This window comes from Equus caballus, chromosome 14 (assembly GCF_041296265.1).
Source record: "Equus caballus isolate H_3958 breed thoroughbred chromosome 14, TB-T2T, whole genome shotgun sequence".
Taxonomy (NCBI): Eukaryota; Metazoa; Chordata; class Mammalia; order Perissodactyla; family Equidae; genus Equus; species Equus caballus.
The window spans coordinates 44,226,715-44,249,775 of record NC_091697.1 but is presented as its reverse complement, the minus strand read 5'-3'; the positions used below and the strand labels follow the sequence as shown (position 1 = coordinate 44,249,775).

At 50.8% G+C, this 23,061-nt stretch overlaps 1 protein-coding gene across 5 annotated transcripts in view; it reads left to right on the top strand.

The window, feature by feature from the left end:
* Positions 1-23,061, top strand: part of AFAP1L1 (actin filament associated protein 1 like 1) — a 61,483-nt gene that overhangs the window by 25,191 nt on the left and 13,231 nt on the right. For 3 of the 5 annotated variants that reach the window (XM_023617456.2, XM_070233031.1, XM_023617459.2), the window contains exons 2-15: positions 1,111-1,239; positions 2,867-2,950; positions 3,708-3,805; positions 4,954-5,062; positions 8,747-8,872; positions 9,293-9,504; positions 11,200-11,379; positions 13,350-13,442; positions 16,455-16,548; positions 16,756-16,905; positions 18,118-18,329; positions 20,473-20,618; positions 21,277-21,349; positions 22,895-23,006. In XM_023617456.2, the coding sequence (XP_023473224.1) occupies positions 1,111-1,239; positions 2,867-2,950; positions 3,708-3,805; positions 4,954-5,062; positions 8,747-8,872; positions 9,293-9,504; positions 11,200-11,379; positions 13,350-13,442; positions 16,455-16,548; positions 16,756-16,905; positions 18,118-18,329; positions 20,473-20,618; positions 21,277-21,349; positions 22,895-23,006 (1,818 nt within the window). Of the gene's footprint in view, positions 1-485; positions 772-1,110; positions 1,240-2,866; positions 2,951-3,707; positions 3,806-4,953; positions 5,063-8,746; positions 8,873-9,292; positions 9,505-11,199; positions 11,380-13,349; positions 13,443-16,454; positions 16,549-16,755; positions 16,906-18,117; positions 18,330-20,472; positions 20,619-21,276; positions 21,350-22,894; positions 23,007-23,061 lie in introns of those variants that run through there. The other 2 variants (XM_023617457.2, XM_070233033.1) reach the window with 2 other exon arrangements.

Sequence of the window (23,061 nt, the reverse complement as noted above, 5' to 3'; positions counted from 1 at the left end):
GGTTAGACGTATAGAGTAAGGGAACCAGGTCCAGTCAAGGCTCTGCTGGCTGTGTGACCCTGGAGGTTATTTACCCTCTCTGAGCCTTCGTTTCTGCCTCCATATAATGGAAATAATAAAAGGCTTAATATGAGATTTAGAAGAGACAGTAAGTATGAAAGGGCTTTTACTATTAAGCACAAATGATTGGCGAGTTACAAACAGGACAGTGCTACCACTGTCATGAGGCTGGTCTTCAGCTGTAAGGCAAACCAAGTCCCAAGTTGCTGCTCAGGACAGGGAGACATGGATGACATCATGCTCTTGGCACGCTCCAGTCTTTAAAGGACTCTGTGCTCTAGGATTTTGCAACTCCGTGGGGTCTCAACCAGCAGCAGCAGCAGCAGCTGCTGGCCCCTCCTCAGCAGCTGGGAGCCTGTCAGCAATGCAGCATCTCAGGTCCCACCCCAGGCCTCCTGAGTCAGAATTTGCGTTTTGACAATCTCACTGGGTAGTTCCTGTTAGCTCAAGTTGGAGAAGCACTGCTGTAGTGTGGAGAGAAAGAACAGCCACCTCACCGTAGACTTCGGCCTGAGCTGGGGAGGGTTAATGTTTAGTTTGGCTCCCACCAAGGCGCCGGAAACAGAAGCTTCCAGAGATTGAAGCATATGAACTGGTGGGACAGCAGGGCTTCCTTCCTGCCTGTGTCCTGGACGGCTGGAGGCTCCCGCCTGGGACCTGCACCAAGCCTCGAGCTGCAGCAAGGAAGGACCCCGGGCCTGTAAAGCAGAGGTCAGGCTGGGACAAAGGGAGGCCTGGGTGCCTCCGCTCAGGGCAGCCTGGGCTCAGAGCTTCCAGGGTGAGCCCGGAAGCTTCAATCCTCAGGCCAAGGACGTAAGAGGTCTGAGGTAGAGTGGGGAGGCCCGGAGTAATGTCGTGGCTAACTGAACAGGGCTCTCCTGAGGGAGGCTGGGTGGCCGGCCCTGGGACAGCTGTGCGAGGGCCTCTGAGGTCTCCCTTTGTACCCGGGCCTGCCCTCTGGCCCTGCTTCCCTGGCCTCCAGTGGGAGGGGGCGGGGCCGGGATCCTGGACACAGGGCCCTGACCGTGCTCCATCGGCCTCCCGCCTCAGTGCTGGAGCAGCTGCTCCCTGAGCTCACAGGGCTGCTCAGCCTCCTGGACCACGAGTACCTCAGCGATACCACCCTGGAGAAGAAGATGGCCGTGGCCTCCATCCTGCAGAGCCTGCAGCCCCTCCCAGGTCAGCCATCAGCGTTCTCCCCAGAGCTCCTCAAGAACCTTTCGTAACTCCCTAGGGCCTGCCGGCAGCAGAACAACTGAGCCTCATAGTGTAGCATTCGGGGTTTTCATGGTCTGACCCAATGTCCTCATCCACTTCAGCCCTCTGTGCTCATTGGACTCCTCCATCCTCACCCTGCTACAAACGCACACACACACACACCACACATACGTACACACCACATACTACACTCCCACATACAACACACAGAGAACACATCACATATGTAACAAACACGTATCACATGTGACCCCAAACACACACAACATGCTGTCACACCCAGCACACGCTCATATACATACCACACTCCCACATGCAACATACTCACACAGAACACGTTGTCACATACACCTCACATACGTAACAAACATGTATCACATGTGACCCCAAATACAACGTGCTCTCACACCGAGCACACACTTACATACACACTGCATACCACACTCCCACACACGTTCTCATGTGCCCCTCACATGCATAGCACAACCATAACAAATGTACACTACACTTGACACACACTGCATACACACAACACCCTCCCATACCCAGCACACACTCACGTACACACCACATACCACCCTCCCACACACGTTCTCACATTCCGCTCACATGCATAGCACAACCATAACAAATGTATGCTACCCATGACACACACAACATACTCTCACCAACTGCATGCTCTGACCTATACCTCACATGCATAACACACATCACACACGACACAACATGCTCTCACATACAGCATGAACTCACATACACAGCACATATGACATGTAACACTGCTCTCGCACACAACACACACTGACATACACATCGCATACACATAGTACACATGCACACACAGTGAACACTCACATACAGTCTGACATACACCAGATAGACACACAGCACACGTAGCACAGACACATCCTACACTCCTACACACAGACCCACACTTGCACACACCCCCATCTTTGTGAGTTGTACACCGGCCCCACATCTTTACTGGTGCCCCTCCTCTGCCCCCACAGCCTCTCTGCCTGTCTACTGAGCAGCAAGTCCCCCTCATCTGCTCCAGCCTTTTCTCTACACCCCAAGTCAGCCCATGAGATGATACATGTAAATCCAGGGACTCGTAAACCCTAAGGAGCTTCACCTGTGTTCTGCAGCGTTGGAGGGTCTGAGTGACGTGGTGGGAAGTCACCACTGGGGGACTCTGTGAGCCTCACTTCTCAGTGACAAAAGAGTTCGATGTCATCAGCTGCCCTCACAGGCCTGTGGGAGGATGAAAGGGACGGCAGTTTGGGACTGTGCTCCCCAGAGCCCCTGTCCCCTGGCCATTCCGGAGCAGCCCCTGTGAGCTGTTTTCTATACTGGGCTCTGGGCATCCTTTCACTTGGTGAGGGAGAGCCTCAGTAACAATGTGAAGATGAAAACAATGTTGGGAAACCAGGGGATGTTAAGATGTGCACATGCTTTGCAAACTGAATGCTGTGTCCTGTGTGGGAGAAAAGTCCAAGTGGGGCGGGGGGACCTGGCCCCTCCTCAGAGTCAGAAGCCACGGGTCGCCTCCCCCTCACTGCTGGTATGTTCTCCTCCTCCCTCACAGCAAAGGAAGTCTCCTATCTGTACGTGAACACAGCCGACCTCCACACTGGGCCCAGCTTCGTGGAGTCCCTCTTCGAAGAATTTGGTAAGCGACCGTCTGCTGACCTCAGTCTGTGGGAGGGTCCCCGGATTGGGCGGGGAGATACCTGCATAGGGGCCTGGCTCCAACATTACAGCACTGAGTCGCTTTGGGCAAGTCTCTTGGCCTCTCTGGGCCCTGCCAGGTCTGAAAATCTAGTCAAAATCTGTACGGTTATGGGAGATCATCCCCGAGATTTGAGGAAAGGGAGGGATGAAAGCGCAGCCCAGTGGGGTCTGGCCCCCAGGGTGTGGTCTCACCTGCTCCTCCATCATTGGTCGTGGCCGCCTGGAACCCTGGGTCGAGCCGTCTGGCGGCCCAGTCTAGCAGTCTAGAAGATGGAGCTGTGATGGACCAGCAGTGGCATCACGGGCGTGGGAGCAGCCGAGCCAGGCTGCATGCAGGGTGTATGCAATGCCTGCTCCGTCTTGAGGGAAGACGGCACTCTTCACCACGGGGGAAAGCTGTGGGTCAGGGAGAGAGTTTTAGGAGTTGATAGACACTGCAGGAAGACACCATGCTTTCATGACATAACCCTTGAAAATGATTTCATCTGATCCTCTGGAAAACCCTGGGAGGTAGACAAGGCGGGGATTATTGTGACCAGTTTCCAGATGAGAAGACCCAGTCTCGGGGTGAAGTCACTTGCTCAGGGTTACTAATGGAGGAGGTGGTGGAGGCCTTCCCACCCCAAATCCAGCCCTCTTCGGCTCTGTGCCACTTATCCTCGGCTTTCTTTACCTAATGGTCTGACCCTCCACAGACTGTGACCTGAGCGACCTTCGGGACATGCCGGAGGACGATGGGGAGCCCGGCAAAGGAGCCAGCCCTGAGCCAGCCAAGAGCCCGTCTCTGAGACATGTGAGTCATGGCCTGGCTTCCCACACCATCAGGCCCTCTGTCCCTCTGGAGAGGGCAAGGGAAGCTCTCCCCCTGACCCTGGGGACCCTCCTGGTTGTACAGGATCCTGTTCTGTCTCCCATATGGTGGTTAAGGGCAGAAATAGTGCCAAGAGAACATTTCAGTGACTCATGACATGCTCACTGTGCCCAGGCTGAGCAGGGAGAATGTGATGAACTGACCCGTCCCTTCAGTCCCAAAGGATGTCCCCACCCCAGCCTGTGATTGTAGTAATACAGGCAGAGTGATGGGGAAAGCTCTGGACCAGGAGTTACGTAGCCTCTGCCTTCCTCCTTACCGCTGTGTGGCCTTAGGCAAATCACTTCCCGTCTCTGAGCCTGAGTTTTTCACCTACAAAATGGTTTGGATCATATCTAGGGTTCCCACCCTTGGGGCCATGGAATTAAGTCAGGGGGCGCATAATCACATCAAGCATTGTCTGTCAACCACATAATTCACTGTCCTCATCACCATGGATGGTCCCAATTCTTGACCACTTATTATGTCCTTTACGTGCTCACAGCAACTGAGTGAGGCTGGCAGTATTATTATCCCCACTTTACAGGTGAGGAAACTGAGGCTCAGAGAGAGTAAGTGACATGCTGATGTCCCACTGCTAGTAAGTGACAGAGCTTAGCTGTAAAGCTGGGGCTCCCCAGCCCCAGAGCCTAGGCTCTTAGCCACTAGGTGATCCCACCTGGCTAAATAACATCTCACGTTTACTTGTCCTGCTGTTCCTCGCATGCATGCAGATGGGGTTGCAGAGTATTGCAGAACTCACAGTAGCTTTCGATGATTCTGCGTGTGCTCAGTCTAAAGTGTAACTCCGTCTATGTGGCAGTCCACAAAACTGTCGGACATTACAGAGGAGCCCTGAGGCTTAAATAATTCGGGTAAGAAGTACAGGACCAAGCATGCTCTCTAGGGTTTCCAGCAGGGCCCTTCTGCAACTCACTCAGAAGTTAGGACTTCCCATTCAGAGACCGCATGCCGCCTCAAGGAGCTCCCGCCTCCATCTCCCCCTGCCTCCTTCCCCTCGCTCTGCCTGCTCCCCTCCGCTCTGGCTCTGCGGGCCTTCTTGGTCTCACCCCGCCTTTGTCCCCCTTCAGGCAGCCGACCTGCCTCCACCACTCCCCAACAGGCCTCCCCCCGAGGACTACTATGAGGAGGCCCTTCCCCTGGGGCCGGGTAAGGCCCCCGAGTACATCAGCTCCCACAGTAAGTTCTGGTCCCCTGGGGGTGGGGGCAAGGGGAGGAGGCGCCTCTCCTGAAGTGCCTGTTTCTCCTGCTGGGGCTGGAGCTCCCAGCCGGGCACCACCCAGCCATGCCCACTTCCTGAGGAGCAGCTGCCTGAGCACCTGACCTCCCTAGTGATGGCCTGGGTGGGCCAGTGGGCGTGGCCCTGGGGGTCAGGGGCTTGGGTTCTAGTCCCAGTTCTGTGTGGCTTTAGACAACCTGCCTCCCCTCTCTGGGCCTCTGTTCCCCTGCCCTTCAGATAAGAAAGAGGGGCTAAATGCACACATACCAAGGGGCTAGGATGGAGGTACGCAGATGACCTCGCAGCCGGGTTCCTAGTGCTGAAGCTGGTGCTCCTCCGAGTGCTCCTCTTCAGTGGACCGGTGCGATAATTGTGTTTCAGCAGAATCACATCTTGTAGTTGGATCAGTTACAAAGTCAATGCATCAGATGAAAAAAGCCGTGGTGGAAATCGGAGGTCTTCAGAGTGGAGCGTGGGCACCCCAGGGGATTCATGAAACGATGTGGGCAGAAGTATCAGAAGCTTCATTTATATTTAGGGCAATACATCTTTCTAAAATTTCCATGTGAATATTTTATAGTTATAGTGTTTGTAATCTAATAGTAGCATAATACTTGGAATTAGCTTATATGTACATATTTAATTGTTACATAAGTAAATGTAAGTATATGACATGTATATATTTTTACTGATAGGTGAGCACAATAAAATAATTTAGAGGGCAGTGGTACCAGTTACCTTTGAAAAATTTCTTAAATCGCCCGCAAAGGGAAGGCTTTGATTTTGACTCGTCTCTCAATCGGTTTCCTCCAGGGTTGCAAAAGATGGTGGCTTTTTTTGAGGATCAGATAAGCCGCTGGCTTAAGTATGGGACTTAACATGACATACAAGAAACCGTATTATGGTTTTTGGATGACCCAGCATGTGCGGTTGAACTTGTATAAGATAATGTTTGTGTCACGCTCTCCCATCATTCAGTAGTACCTTGGAATATTCTCCAACCACCAAAAAATACATAAAATAGGTCTGTCTGCGCTGACCAGAAATGAATTCCAAGATAGCTTCATTGAAAAAAACTCAAACACAGAACATTGCATATAACATAATTTCATTTGTTTTTTAATGGCGTACACACACACGTGCATTCATTTTAACAATTTTTCTAGGATATACAAGAAACTATTAAGAGTATTTTCCTGTGGGAAATAAATAGAAATCTGGGTGAAGGGAACATATTTTCCCACTTATACTCTTTTGTACTGACTGTGCTTTTCTCCATGGGCATATATTTTTTTTATTGTAGTAAAATACATATAACGTAAAATTGACCATTTCAACCATTTTACAGTGGGCCGTCAGTGGCGTTTAGTGCATTCACAGTGTTGTGCAGCCATCACCACTATCTAGTTCCCAAACATTTTCTTCACTCCAGAAGGAAACCCCATACCCCTTAAGCAGTCACTCCCTGTTCCCCTCTCCCCTGAGCCCCTGCCAACCACCGGTCTGCTTTCTGTCTCTATGGATTTGCCTATTCTGGATATTTCATATGAATAGAATCATACAATATGTGGCCTTTTGTGTCTGGTGTCTTTCACTCATCATAATGTTTTCAAGGTTCATCCATGTCATTGCATGTATCAGTACTTCGTTCCTTTTTACAGCCAAATAGTATTCCATTGTATGGATATACCACATTTTGTGTATCCATCCGTCAGTTGATGGACACCTGGGTTGTTTCCACCTTTGGGCTACTGTGGTATATTATTTTTATGATTAATAAACTAGCTAAAACCAAGTGAGATGGGAAGGCTGGACCAGGTGATCAGTGGCTCCATATTCTTCAGCCTTGATCATCTTGGGGTCTGCGTCGCTGCAAGCAGCTGTTTGTATGTGAAGTCAGTGACTTGACTTTAACTGCTCAAGGACAGGGGAGGAAAGAGAGGACAAAGTGCTGCTGGCCCCGAGCCCCAGCACGAGTCCCTCACCTAATGAAGCTCCTCCACCTCCCCAAAGAGCTCATCCCCCTCTCAGACGGGGCGGAGAAGCCGCCTCCCAGGAGCAGCGGGGATCCTGGGGCAGGCGGGAAGGGAGTGCCTCAGGAAGGCCAAGGCCCTTGTCCAGGGGGAGAGCACCGAGCCCGTCACGGAGTATCCTTCCTCCTGCACACAGTGTCCAGCCCTGCCAGGTGTCCCAGCGCTTTGCTGCAGACGCCCCCTCCCCCTTCCGCATTGCACTTCCTCCTCCCCCGGGCCCCACCTCCAGGCCTCACTCCACTGGTCCACCCCACAGGAGATGTCGCCATCATCTGAGGCCTCAGAGTGCCTGCTGGGAAAGGCAGGCTCTGAGCCGAACTCGGGAGATAGAACTGGGTGTCCCGGTCACTGGGAATTTCACTGCTGCCGTCCTCAGGAAACAGATGGACAGGAGGGGCTGGGAGCCCAAAGCGGCGCTCTGAAGAGCAGCGTGGTGAGAGCCAATTGCAATGGGATGAAAGGAAGGCTTCCTGGACGAGGGATGTGCCTCCATCCCCTGAGCTGGCAACCTCAGTTCTCATCCAGGCTCTGTCACCAGCGAACTGTGCGTGGCCTCAGTTTCTTCATCTGTAAAGTGGGGCTGACACCCACCTCCCAGTGTTGTGGGAATCGCAGGAGACGATAATAATGATAGCTGGCATTTGTCCAGCACATTCTGTGTGCCGGGCACTGTGCTGAGAGTTTATACGCATCATAGCACTAATCCAAGTGAGAACTGTTCATGCCACTTTAAGGTGAAGAATCTGAAAGGCAGAGAAACTGTGTTTTCTTTCTGAGGTCGCTCAGTAAGTGTGGAGATAGGTTTGAACTCAAATCTGATCAACCCCAAAGCACATGCCTTTAACCCCCTGAACTTCAGAGTTTGCTCCAGAGACCATCTGCATCAAAACAACCCTCATTGTTTTTAAAACATCCAACTCCTGAGAGTTCAATATATTTTCTATTTTTACGTATGTTTTTTAATGTCCTATTAAATAGTTTAAAAACCATTTTGTTTAAACTTCACCCCAGCCCACCCCGGTGAATCAGAATCTCTGGGATACAGCCTAGGGGTCTGCATTCTAAAACGACCCCCGTAATGCTGATGCAGAATACGATTTGAGGCCGTGCGGCCCCCTGAATGGGAGTGTGCGGTGGTAATCCTGCAGGGTGGCTGCTGTATTCACTACTGGGTGCACTGTCATTGTCTCTCTAGTCCCACTCCTCCTTTGTAGTCGCAGAGGTTTAGAAGTACAGGGACCAGAGCTGTGACTAAGACACACACACACACACACACACACACACACACACACACCCCCAGTGCTCTGGGGTCTCGAGGAGAGGCTGACCATTCTCTGCCTAGGAAGATCAGAGGAAAGATGTTGAAGGACTGGTCTTAAGGATGAGTAAGTGTGCTCTCCGGGAAGCTAGGAGAGCACAGGGAAGAGCATGAACGCATGCCTGGAGCACAGAGGGCACATGGGGAGCTAGAGCAGGTGAGATGCAGAAAGGAGGCCCCACACCCTGGCCGGGGAGCTGCAGGGAGCTCCGCTCTCTCTTCCCTGAGGAGGGGCACTGTGTCCAGGGCCTTGCCCAGCCCTGGCCCCTGCAGTCTGCCTGCATTTTTCCAAGGTGCGGTTCTTGCTGCCAATCCCACGGACGGCTGCAGTCCGGCGCACTCCGTCGTGGATAGCTACTACGAGGACGCAGACAGCAGCTACCCCACGACCAGGATGAACGGAGAGCTGAAGAACTCCTGTAAGTAGCGGGCAGGCATTGAGAAGCTTCTGTCCTTGAAGAGTAGGCCCTGACCTGACCCTTGGCGTACATGTACCCACCACCCCCTCTGACGTTTACTGAGCACTCAATGAGTGCCAGAAACCGGGCTAAACGCTCTGTATTCAGTAATGCTCACAGTAGCCTGATGAGGTAGATACTGTTATTTATGACCATTTTACTAATAAGAAAACTGAACCTCGGTGAAGTCACCGAGAGCACAAAGCCAGTGGTAAATCTGTAAAACACCGTGCCCACAAGGGAGTATAGCCATTACCATGATCTCCCCTTGTGCCACCCCTTCGTGGTCCCGGGGCCCAGGGCAGGGACGCCTGAAGAGGGGTTAGAAGCTGCCTCCTGGGCGGTGGCACAGTGGCAGGTCCTTTCCCACGGCACCTGCAGACAACGACTCTGACGCAATGAGCAGCTCCTACGAGTCCTACGACGAGGAGGAGGAGGAAGGGAAGGGCCCACAGCCCATGCACCAGTGGCCCTCGGAGGAGGCCTCCATGCACCTGGTGAGGGACTGCAGGATATGTGCCTTCCTGCTGCGGAAAAAGCGCTTCGGGCAGTGGGCCAAGCAGCTGACTGTCATCAAGGAGGACCAGCTCCTGGTGAGTGGCCATGGGCGTGTGCCTTTAGGCCTCACGCGGACTTGCGCATGTCTGCGTGCATGCAGGCGTGTCGGCCTCAATTCCTCTGGGCTTGCTTCATGTGCAGAGGCTCAAAGCCTCGTTCTTCTGAGATCAGGGCTCTCCCACTGGAGCAGAATTTAAAAAAAAACTAGAAGAGCCGATATAGACTTTACCAAGTTTTTGTTTTGCCAAGAAAGAATTTTTTATCATTTTTAAACAATGTTTATTGTTTTTCATTATGCAAGTAAATTATGTATAAAACTAGAGAAAAACAAAATGAAAAAGCCTTTTTAAAAAACCACTTATAATCCCATTGACCCAGTGCTAACCAGTGTTAAGTTTTAATATACATATTTCCACCCTCGTTTCCATGTATCTGTCTTTTCTAAAACTGAGCCCATGTAGTATTTATTACATAACTTGCTTTTTTCCTTTTTTTCAATTCACCATCTCTCATCACTATCATTTTCATCAAACAAAATGTACCTTTAAATTCAAAGTAGGAAGAGAGACATAATTCCAGAAGAGAAAATAGCTCTTTACCCAAAAATCTGTTGACAAGCCTTGCCCAATATATATCCAATTGAAACGTGACCTTTTCTCACCCTGGAGCCGTGAAAAGCTCATCCCAGGCCAGAACTAGTCCAAGGGCCAGGACTTACTTCTTTCCACTCCTTATGCCTTCAGTTTTTTCTTGACTTATCGCACTGGCTAGGACCTCCAGCACAAGGTGAACAGAAGTGGTGACAGCAGGTGTCCTTGTCTCAGTCCAGAGCTCAAAGGGAAAGTTTCAGTAATTCACCATTAAGTCTGATGTTTGCTGTGGGTTGTTTCTAGATGCCCCTTATTATCACATTAAGGAAGTTCCCCTCTATTCCTTGTTTGCTAAGAGTTTATGTTACAAATGGGTATGGAGTTTTATCAAATACTTTTTCTGCTTCTTTTGAGATATGTAGTTTTTCTCCTTTTTTCTGTTGATGTTATGAATTATATGGTTGGTTTTTCAATGCTAACTCACGCTTGCATTCCTAGAATAAACCCTAATTCCTAGAATAAACTTGATCTTGATACAATATGCTTTTTATTTGTATCTGGATTCTACTTGTTAATACTTTGTTCATGGCATTTGTAGCTATGTCATGAGAGAGCTTAGCCTATGATTTTCCTTTTTTGTAATGTCATTGTCAGCTTCTGGTATCAAGGTAATGCTGGCTTCATAATAAGAACTGGGAAGTGAGAGTCATTATTGATAAACTTTTGACTTCCCAAGCCCAGCCTCCATCTCAGCCAGAATTCTCTCTCCCACATTCCTGCCATGTAGCCCTTCAGTAGCAGAGAGCTGGCTGCCTCCCAAGCCAGCCTGTTTCTTCTCTGGTTCCTTAGACTAGAATGGTCTTCCTGGTATTGTGCTAAAATCTGCCTCTTCCTAAATAGGTGTGCCCTAGGGGCCCATTGGTAGCCGTTAAGATCTGAAGATTGTCCAAAGATGTCCCTCTCCCAGGCTTCTCTTCTCTGCGGGAAATAGCCAAAGCCTCCTCCCATGGTGCCCACAGTTGAGCTGGGTGGGGGAGATGTCTTTGGGGTAGGTGGAGCTCCCCCGTGCCTCTGTGTGAGGGTGTCTCCCTCCTCCACCCTCCACTCCAGGAGGACCTGACTCCTTCTCTCCCTGTTCAGTGTTACAAAAGCTCCAAGGACCGGCAGCCACATCTGAGGCTGGCATTGGATGTCTGCAACGTCGTCTACGTGCCCAAGGACAGCCGGCACAAGAGGCACGAGCTGCGCTTCTCCCAGGGGGCCACTGAGGTCTTGGTACTGGCACTGCAGAGCCGGGAGCAGGCCGAGGAGTGGCTGAAGGTACAGGGGGCCCGCACCTTCCTCCCCCCCGCCCTGCCTCCCTTCCTTCCTCTCTTCCCCAGGCCCAGCCTTCAGCGGGGTGGGCTCCGTCCCTGGAAGAACAGGCGTTGCTCAGGGAGAGGAGGTCATTGTCCCGTGCGTGGCTGGGGCTTATGTGTGGAAATGGGCCTTGGATGTTTCCAGGAGACAGACTTCAGGCTGGAAGCGTTTCTTCTTTTTAGGTATTTGATTTTCTTTTCTAACATCCCTGCTGTGGGCTTCTCCAGCCTACACTTGTACACCTCCTGGAATGAGAGGTTAATATCTACAAAGGAAGCTGATTTTATCATTAAGTAAGCTAATCTTTTTTCTTTTTTCTTTTAAAAAAGGAAAAATTCTTCTTTATCTTAGGGCAAAATGTGCATCCTTGTAACATCCACCTGTGATCCAGCTTCTGCATCTCGCAGCTGCACGTACAAAGAGAGTTATCGTGTACCGAGCACTCACTTCAGGCCATGCATTGTGCTAAAAGCTTGACAAACATGACCTCATTTACTCTTCGCAATGGGACTGTTATTGTTCCCGTTTTACAGATGAGCAAACCGAGGCACAGAGAACTTATGAGACTTGCTGAAGGTCACACAACCAAGTGGTTACGACTAGGATTAGAAGCCAACAAGCAAATCTACTCCAAAGGCCATAGGCAGGGTGACATGGTGATGACGATGGGGTACTTTGGTGACACACAGACTTGAGTTCAATCCTAGGCCTAAGTGCCACTTACTGGCTGTGTGATCCTCTGCAGATGACTTTGCCTGTCTGTGCCTCGGTTGCCTCCTCTGTAAAATGGCTCTCGTAAGGATTCTAGACAGCACTTGACACAGTGCCTGCCAGGTAGTCAGTGCTCAGTAACCGTCAGTGATTACTGTGTGATGACGGTGAAGCCCCGCCCCGTCCCTTACAGCGGCCACAGCCCTGCACCCTGCTTCTATTTCACTCTGGCACCTTTCTCTCTCTCTCTCTCCTCTCATCTTCCTGCTGGAACAAAGAAACCAAACCCCTCCCCCCCCCATCCTCCCTCCCTCCCCATCCTCCCTTCCTTCCTGTGATAACCAGCTCTTCCACTGGAATGTTTACTGCCTTTGTCTCAGGAGGGGAAGGAAGGGAGAGAACCTGCCTGCTTGGGGAGCCTCTGCCCTCAAGGGGCCAGTGGGTCAGAAGAAGGAGCCCCAGACCCAGAGTTAAGAGGCCTGCCTTGACACCCCAATCCTGAGAGGCCATTATCCCAGAGTTTAAGGCGAGGCAACCATGGCTTTGCCTCTCAGAGCCTCGTCATCCTAATCTGTAACTTGGCAATCACAGCGGTCCCTGGCCCACAAGGCTGCTGTGGGGATGCAATGGGATAATCCACGTAAAGCCACAGATAGCTGAGCAGCAAGTGGTGGCCATTATTTCATGATCTGGATGCTTGTGCTGTGTGGCCTTGGGTGAATGCCTTGGAGTCTCAGTTTCCTCATCTTTGAAATGGAGAAGATAGCCCTGGCTATCCAACATAGTCACAGAAGCAAGTCCCTCAGGCTTGTGCAGTGTGTCCCGGTTCACATGGCCTTTCACACCCATGATCTCACTGATCCTCAGACAACCCAGGGAGGTTATAACCCATGTTACAGACAGAGAAACCAAGGTCCAGAGCAGGGAAGGGGCTTTCTGAAGGCCACGTGACTAATGAGCATTGGAACCAGGGCCAGAAGCCAAACCTCTTGTTTCCCTGCCCTGTATCTTTTCAATTCAAGGGACAGACACAAGAGAAAGTCCGGTCAAACCCTGAGGTGGCCCACACATGTGGCAGGAAGGAGGCCAGGTCAACCCAGCTCTTCTGCCCAGGGGGTCCCAATCCCTTTGCTCGACAGTCCTGACCACACAGACCCCGTTCTTCCTTTTGCCTCCGCCGTCCCTGCTGGGCTGCTCACAGCTATTCTTCCTCTCCACAGGTCATCCGAGAGGTGAGCAAGCCCATCGGGGGAGCCGAGGGGGCAGACGTGCCCAGATCCCCCGTCCTCCTGTGCAAGCTGGACCTAGACAAGGTACACCTGTCTCCACAGGTCTCCTCTGGGCCAGGCAGCACGGGCTCTGCCCAGGGGGACTCGCAGGCTGCTGGTGAAGCCAGGCACCTGCTGTGGTGTCATACAAGCTGTGAGTGCCCAACACAGAGCTGGCACAATAGTAGGCACTCAATAAATGTCTACTGAGTTAATGAATGCATGAGTGAATGAGTGTCCATGTCCAGGGTGCAGTACAAGTCAGAGGAGGGAGTGACTAATCCTGCCAGGACAGGAGGAGGTCACATTGGAACAGAGTCATGAAAAGTAAGTTGGAATTTCTCAATCAGAGGAGTGTGCGCCACTGGGACATGAGCAAAGCCGTCACTTAGTAGTTCGTCAGGCCAACAGCAAATACGTGCTAATGCCTGTGCCCTGCCAGGTGTTGTGGGTGATAAAGGGACTCAGCCCCAAACCCAAGGGGGAGGTCCAAGACCCACATACCTGGATCTTGCATGATCTGATGAAGGTGAGCATTTACAGAATATGACTGTGTGGCCAGCATTGTTCCATATGCTTTACATGTATTACTTAAATTAATTTCTGCAACAATTCTTTTATGAATTACATTTTTCAGATGAGGAGCTGAGGCACAGAGAGGTTTACCCAAAGTCACATAGTTAATAAGAAACAGAGCTAGGACTTACGCCCAGGCAGCCTGGCTCTTGATGACTCTGCCAGCCCACCTCTCAAGGGGGTCCTCCTGAGCTCCACTCAGTGGGTCATTGGGAGCATCTGCTGTGCACCAAGCACTGTCCCCAGCACTGGGGTGCAATCCTAGCAGAAACAGACCCACGCCCAGCCCTCCCAGGGGAGAGTTGGAGTCGACATGAATCAAATTGTCACACAGATTTAGAAATGCCAAGCTGTGTAAGTGCTGAGAGGGAAAAGTACCAGGTAACCTGGGAGCATATACCAGGGCACCTGCTCTTGTCTTGGGGTCAGGGAAGGCTTCCCTGAGGGAGTACATTTCAGATGAGGGTGAAAAACTAGCAAGAAAAGAGAGGGGAAAGGAGTTCCAAGCAGAGGGCACAGGCCCTGGAGCAGGAGGAAGCATGGCATGGAAAGAGACCAGTGTGGCTGGGCTCTGAGAGAAGGGGGAGCTTGTCAGCTCTCTTGGAGTGGTCCTGGAAAGCGGTAGTGAGGGGGATGGGAGCTCAGGCTAGCCGGAGGGATGAGGGCATTAGGGAAGATGGCACCTACGTAGAGCCTTAAAGAATGGGCAAGATTTCACTGGGGCAGAGGTGGGCCAAGGGACAGGAGCTGCAAGGGAAGGGGTCAATAGACAGTCAGTAGGCGAGGAGGGTGGGGACTCTCGTGCCTAGGAGGATGCTGGAGGAGCTCAGCCCTGTCCTCACTCAGCCTTTGCTGTCAGTGGCGCCTAAAGGAAAGCAAGGTTGGGGTGTGCATGTTTCTGAGTGAGAGTGTGAGTGTGTGAGTGTGAGCATGAGTGTACACACCCACGGGTGCATCCATGGTGCAGTTTGAGGGTGTGTAGAGAAAGAAGAGACAAGCTTATAGGGATGAGCTTTCCTGTGGTTGAGCGTATAGGGGGAGGGTAGCTAAAATGTTGAGGGTGGCATTTTTGGAGGGGAGTGGGAGTGGGGAGGTGGGAGTGGTGGGCCTGTCTGTCCGTGGAATCGTGTGATTCAAGTGCCATCATCATTAAGTCAATTCCAAAGTGTTCACAGTGTTTCTTTGTATTTGCTTCCTATCTTGATGAAAAACTTACCACCTGTGGCAGAACAAATAGAACCATAAGTGGCGTTTCACAATTTACAGGGGTGATTCTTTATACTTTTGACAGTCTGTCCCCTGTCTGGCAGTTGCCAGTCTTCCAGCCTTTGGGAATTGAGGGGAGCACACGCCCTCTGCTATCCTCCGTGCCCCCATTCCTATGCTTATAGCAAAGCATCTCTGAGCCTGGCCTTGGGGTGTCTTTAGCAGGAAAGGTTTAGGGGCCTCAGAGCTCTGTAATTCTGCCTTTTTAAGTGGGTGAGTGTCATTTTAATCCAGTCCCGAGTCTGGCTGGCACAGTTTAACTTCTTAAAGTGAGATGGCAGCACACCACACCAGTGGTAGAAATAATAGTTTGTTGGCCTTGCAATTTCCCTTGGGCTCTCTGGTGCCTCACAGCAGTCCGCTGAAATGAGTGTAACTCAGGTGAGAATACCGAGCCTGGGGGAGATGAAAGGATTTTCCCACATTCCTGCCGCTAACAGGTGCTACTGGAGATAGGATTTCGTCCAAGGTCCATCTGACTGCTCCGAGCCGCCTCCCAGAGTAGCTAGTAGGAACTTAGTTGACCCTGTTTGAATGGATGGATGAATGAATTGCTCCAGCTTTGCTCCAGAGTTGGCATGATGAGTAAAAATAACGTTGACTGGCAATAAAGTTCTTACCATGGTGTGTGTGTCTTTACCATCCTTTCCCCCAAGATAGGACTGTAATGGACTCCTCTCTTCTCACCACTCTTATTAATTGGCCACCAAGTCCTTTCATGACGATTTTGAAAATACCAGCTCTTCCTTTCCCTCCATCCTCACTGTCACCTTGGCTCACCTCCTTACTGAGTCCCCTCTGGCCCACATGACACTCTCGTAAGTGGCTCTTTCGCTTCCAGTCTTGCTCCCTCTTGTCTGTCCCCAGTGACACCACTGGAGACAACTCCCTAAACCAGTCACATTACGTTAGTATCCCACTTAAATACCTTCCCAGCGCCCTATCACCTGCCGAATGTGGTCCAGCTCTTAGGACATTAATCTCAATGTGTTGTAATTAATTGCCTCGCTCCCCAGATAGAATGTAACTCAAAGACACAACCATCCTAAGTCATGACTGTCCTCCCCATACCCAGTGTGGTATCAGGCACATGATAGTTGCTGACAAATATTTGTTAGCTAACGCCCATGTGCAGGGGTCAGGGGGAGACTGAACCAACAAAGGGAGACTTCTGAGTGTGCCCTCTGATGCCAGGCCATCTGTGTCCCTCCCCAGAGGCTGTCCCAAGAGAAGCAGACCTCAGACTCCGACAGCCTGGGCATGGGCGACAGCTGTTCCTCCCTCGGCCGCCGGGAGGCCTGTGAACATGGTAGGTACCTCTGGGGGCTCAGGCCCGAGGATGCCAGAGCCGGGAGGGGCCTTGCCACAGGCGCACAGTACAGAACAGATCCTGACCGCACTGGAGACATGGGCCAGGCTCTGTGTGCAGGCTGAAAGGGCCACAGGGAAGGCTTAGATGAGTGGATCTGGGACTTGGGTCTCCCTCCCTCCCCCTGACCCATCTCCATGGCAACAGGCAAAGGGAAGAAGAGCAGCCTGGCAGAGCTGAAGGGCTCAATGAGCAGGGCTGCAGGCCGCAAGATCACCCGTATCATCAGCTTCTCCAAGAAGAAGGCGCTGGCTGAGGACCTGCAGACGCCCTCCGCCGAGGAGGTTCCGTGCTGTGGTGGGTACCAGGCATGCGGCGGAGGAGAATTCAGACCCAGTGGATGGGGAGCTCTGGGGCTAAGCCAGGAGACCCTCCCTCATCCACCTGACACCAAGGCAGAGGAAAGGCTCCTCCTACTGGATGGCTAATCCTACCCCATCAACAATCCATGCCCTTCTATCACTTCTCTCCCACGAGGCCCTGACGCTCAGCAGAAGGAAAAGCCAACTGACTCCCATATTTCTGTGCTTCCTGTGACCTTAGCACAGTCACTGTCCTCTAGGCCTCAGTTTCCTCCACTATAAAAAGAGGAGAGTACGGAGCTGGCCCCATGGCCTACTAGTTAAGTTCAGTGTGCTCTGCTTTGGCAGCCCGGGTTCAGTTCCCGGGTGCAGACATACACTACTTGTCAGCAGCCAGATTGTGGCAGTAACCCACATGTGACATAGAGGAAGATTGGCACAGATGTTAGCTCGGGGCAAATCTTCCTCAGCAAAAAAAAAAGGAAGAAGAAGAAGACGACGAAGAGAGTATCTTATTTCCCGGCTCATAACATGCCAGGTGTGTAAGTTACGAGCCAGTCTTACAAGGAAATTTCTTAGATAAAAACATTTAAGTATTTTTTATTATAAATACATTCAATGTGAGCTAAAAGTGGTTTAGAAGGGAAAACATTATTATTCTGTTCAACCAAATGCAGTGTTGCGTGTACTGGAACCCAACAGGAAATCATATATTTTAGATATTTTAAATTTGGAGCCTGTGCCTTGCTTGTTTTCTAATTCTTTATCTTGGCTTGCTGTTTTTGTTGCCACATGCTGCCACCAGGTGTCAGCATCATCCATTACTTTCTGTCTTTCAGTAATAGTTTGATAGGGAGAGGAAAGGCAAGAGGGAGAGCTGTGTTATTCATTCTCTGTAGTAGTTCCTGCCCTTTTCATCAAGCTTGGCATGGTCCACAGGCAGTGCAGCGATATACAAATGTGATTGTCAGTCCCCATTTCTGAGATAGGAAACTGAAACAAAGAGAAGAGGATGCCTGAGATCACAACCTGGGGAGAGTGGGCTATCGGGGACCCAGAAGGCGTTTCCAGCTGGAGTTAGGACAAGGGTTGTCCAGGCGCTTTGTCCCCGGGGTGTAGACCCAAGCACCTTGACTTGCCTCCTCCACTGTGGGTTGCCCCGGGGCTGGGCTGTCGGGAGGTCACACTGCTGGTCTCGCTCTCCTAGGTTATCTGAACGTGCTGGTGAACCAGGGCTGGAAGGAACGCTGGTGCCGCCTGAAGTGCAACACTCTGTATTTCCACAAGGACCGCACTGACCTGCGGACCCACATGAATGCCATCGCCCTCCGTGGCTGTGAGGTGGCCCCAGGCTTTGGGCCCAGACACCCATTTGCCTTCAGGATTCTGCGCAACCGGCAAGAGGTGGCCATTCTGGAGGTGAGAGGAGAGAACCCAGGCGGTCCCCAGTGGTGGGAGCTGAGAGGAGCTGGGGCATGGGCCTTGGCTTTTGTCTTGGGACCTGGCTGCTGACATTACCAGGACTGAGGAAGAAGGGAAAGGAAGCCAGCTGCTGCCACGTGGTCAAGTAGGTTTGCCAGTTAAAATATGGGACACCCACTTAAATTTGGATTTCAGATAAACAACGAATAATGTTTTTAATATAAATATATCCCATGTAATATTTGGGACATAGCTATACTGAAAAGTTATTCATTGTTTATCTAAAATTCTAATTAAACAGAGCATTCTGCATTTTTATTTGCTAAATCTGGCAACCCTAGACCCAAGGTTTGTTTCCTCTCCCTTCTCTTAAAATCCCATCCTGAAAGGCATCTAGTCTGATCTAACCCAGATCTGATTCTGGAGTCCCCTCTGAAACCTTTCCGTGAGTGGCTGTCCACCTCAGATAAACAAACCACTGCCCTTCCAGCTAGCCTGCCCCTCCCATCGAGCGGCTCAATGTTTAGAAAGATTCTCTCCTTATTGAGTCAAAATCATGAAGGCAGAGGCAGTAACCATGCCTGTTCTGTATACTTTTGTTTTTCCAGAACCCAATCTGATGTCTGGCACAATTAAGGGCTCAGTTAGTATTTGTTGAACAAATGGCTGAATGAAAACGTGATTTCATTTTACCCATTCTTTGTCGTCGTTCCCCAGTGGCCCTAGCCCTCCTCTCTCAGGTCAGGCAGGACAGGTTGAATCCCTCTACGTGTCAATCCTCCAGCTATTTTGAATTTAAAACATTAACACTGGTGGAAAACTTAAATAACTACCCCCTCACATTACAGATAAGGAAACTGAGGCCTGGGCATCCAGGTGCTTGTCCAAGGCCCCACAGAGGGTCAGTGGCCTCTTGGTCTTGTTTTCTTTGCTCAGTTCCCACTGCCTCAGTCAGTTCTTAAATTTCAAGAAATATTGCCTCTGTGACTCTCTTTTATTTATTTATTTATTTATTTATTTATTGTTGGGAAAGATTCACCCTGAGCTAACATCTGTTGCCAATCTTCCTCTCTCTTTTTTTTCCTCCCCAAAGCCCCAGTACACAGTTGTATATTCTAGCTGTAGGTCCTTCTAGTTCTTCTGTGTGAGTTGCGGCCACAGAATGGCCACTGACAGATGGGTGGTGTGGTTCCACATCCGGAAACCAAACCTGGGCCACCAAAGCAGAGCTAGCCGAACTTTAACTACTAGGCCATCAAGACTGGCTTTCAGTTTTTTTTTCTTTTCTTTTCTTTTTTTTTTTTTTTTGAGGAAGATTAGCCCTGAGCTAACTACTGGCAAACCTCCTCTTTTTGCTGAGGAAGACTCACCCTGAGCTAACATCCGTGCCCATCTTCCTCTACTTTATATGTGGGACGCCTGCCACAGCATGGCTTGCCAAGCGGTGCCATGTCCACACCCAGGATCCGAACCTGCGAACCCCAGGCCGCCAAAGCGGAACGTGCAAACTTAACCGCTGCGCCACTGGGCCAGCCCCTGGCTCTCACTTTTATTTTTCATATTTGGCAGTCGAATCTCTTCTTTCTCTTAAGTTATTCACAGAGCTTTCTGGCAAAAAATGTGCTTCCTTTATTCCAGTTTAGCATTTTCATGCTAAGTTGATTTTATAATAATGCTCTTTAAATGAGAACTAACATAAATATGTGTTTAGTTGACCAGCAACTTCTTGGAGATTTTCCTGTATACAATACTATAAATAATTGGCAATTATAATTCAGGAGAAAACACTGATTGGATTATGTGAGAAATACCCTCCTCTAATAAAAATTAAAATATTTTTTAAAAAATTCAAGGAACATCGAAGTGTTGTTTTCACCTCTGAATGGTGGGGAAGGCTCTGAGGATAGTGAGGGATGGTGTGTGTCTTAGAGAGGTGGTCAGAGAGGGCTTCTCTGAGGAGGTGGTGGTAGAGCAGAAACCTGAATAGAGGGAAGGCAAGAGCCACTTGGATTTCGATGCGTGTTCTTCTCGGATCCCTCAGGAGTGGCTGCATAACAGGTATATACGGGTTTGGCTGAAGCGAGTAGGTAGACAGAGACCCGACAGTCTTGTGAACATGGCTGTGCCTCCTCTCCCTCAGGCAAGCTGCTCAGAGGACATGGGCCGCTGGCTCGGGCTGCTGCTGGTGGAGATGGGCTCCAAAGTCACTCCCGAGGCACTGCACTATGACTATGTGGACGTGGAAACCTTGACCAGCATCGTCAGCGCGGGCCGCAACTCCTTCCTGTAAGGGTCAGCACCCCACAGCCCGCAGCTGCCCGCGGCCTTTCCTGTCTTGGCACCCTCTCAGAGGCCCCAAGTCCAACCCTGGACACTGGGAGAGAGGGAGGAAGGGCTGAGGAAGACTGCTTCCTTGGAAAGTCGGAGTGGGCGCCCTCCTCTTCCGGCAGGCAGGAGTGGGCTGACTAAAGGAGGTAGCCCACGGTCGAGGGACGCTGTGGATGGAATGAGCAAAAGTGGAGAAGCCCTTTTGCATCATGGCCTGGGCTCTGCTCTCATGCCACAGAATCTTGGTTCTCACACCTTTGAGCATCCAGGCGGGCATGGGGCTGGTACCTGGAATTCGGCATCAGAAGAGCCAGGTTCAAGTCACAGCTCTGTCATGACCAACAGCTTGGGCTGGTTGCTTGCCAGCTTGGATCCTCTGTTTTCTCACTTACAGAATGAGGTGATGAATTACCAGCCCAGGGGCTGTTGTGAGAATCACGTGGCTCCCTGCCTATGAAGCCCTTAACACAGCAGTGGCCCAATGCTGCCTGGCATGGCTGCTATTACTAACCTTCTGACCTGCTGCCAGAATCAAATGAGAGAGTGGACAGGAAAGCACTGTAAGCTGCCAAGCGTCATCATCATTGTCATCATCATTGTACCTTGTATTTTCTAGATATGCAAGATCCTGCCAGGATCAATGGCCTGAGCCCCGTGTCTACGATGATGTTCCTTATGAAAAGATGCAGGTACGGTCACTTGGGACTGCCCAGGCATGTGGCAAAGGGCACTTCTTAGCTCTCCCTCACCACTCCTTTTCTCCTTTGCCTAAGAGAGATCATTTTTAACCAGCAGCTAGAAGGTGCTGTTTGTCACAGACTGTGGCTCAGGACGAGGACTCCCTGGCACAGGAGGCTGGGTGGTGCAGTGGAAAGATCCTCAGATCAGGAAAAAGAAAGGGCTCTGCAAGCTCAAAGCACTGCTCTAGTTTGAGCAAACTACTGGGCTCCCCACCCCTGTTTACTGCTCTGTGACCTGATGCTGCTGATTCAGTGGTGTCTGGGGGATGCCAGCTGGGTGACCACCCCCATAGGCCTTACCCTGGTGGCATCCACAGTCTGGGCTTCAGCTCCCAGGACAGAGTCTCCCTGTCTTGCTCACTAAACCAAGGACATGCCAGCTTATTAATGTACAATGAAGCCTCTGTAGCCATCACACAACCCAGACTGCTCCCGGAAGCATGTCCTGTGCCTTCTCCTCCCATGGGAGGGCCAGAGAACCACATTCTGATCAGATGCTGGTAGGTGAGTCAGGCCCCACAGCTAAGAGAGAGAGAGAGAATCAAGCTGCCAAGGAAAGTAGACATGTCTGCAGGCCAGGACCCCTGCCTTGGACAGTGCTGGATGACACTCTGAGCTCTCACCGCTAGGACTCCCTTTTCTAGAAACTTCTCCAGCCATCCTTCTTCTGTTTACACAGTCTTTCATCAGACTCAGATGAACCAGTGGCTGCAGCTTGAGATTTTTCTCAGTTGCAGAGCTTAGTAGCAAGACAGCTTAGTGCTTAAGGACGTGAACTTTGGACTCAGGGCTTCATCTGAGTTACCTTGGGCTTCACTTCTCTGGTCCTCACTTCCTGGCTCCACATGGATATGATAAAACCTACCTGATAGGACTATTGCAAGAACTAAATGAAATACTTTATGGAGAGGACTTAGCACAGTACCTGAACTTTGGAAGGTCTCACAACAATAACACTGTTGTTATCAATATCATTATTATATTACATTAGTATCATATTCCACTCATGGTTTCCTGCGCTTTGACAGGATTTTGAGTGTTCTTAGTATTGTTGACGCACAAATGTATAGCCAGTCCGTTGTCTTATGTCCCTTCTCCCAATGGCTGAAATCATCCATGACTTCTCTTTTAACTGAAGACTCCATATTAGCAATTCAGAAAATCTGAAGGATGATTCCAAATGATGTGAGGACAGAAATATCTGTGGTAAATCAAATATGGTCACCCGCAGTCTTTTGAGACCTCCTAATTTCCCTCTCAGCAGACACTCCAGTTTAGGGTTGCCTTCTGCTGCCCTCCAAAGGAAGGTCTGAGGATCAAGTGATACATTGTTGTGAAAGGGGTTTATCAACCGCTGAGAGCCGCGTGAGTCTAAAGTGTAAGGCCAAGAGCTCAGGGGTCCTGTAGTGCTCAGCTCCCGAGCAAGGACCAGAATACACCCTGCACTGATGAGTAAGCCTGCCTGCTCTTCACCTTCTTCCATCTCCCACCCAGGATGAGGAGCCCGAGCGTCCCACTGGGGCCCAGGTGAAGCGCCATGCTTCCTCCTGCAGTGAGAAGTCCCATCGGGTGGACCCACAGGTCAAGGTTAAGCGCCATGCCTCCAGTGAGTTCTATGTGGGAGGGAGGAAGGGAGGAAACAGTCCATGGGGTGGGTCTCA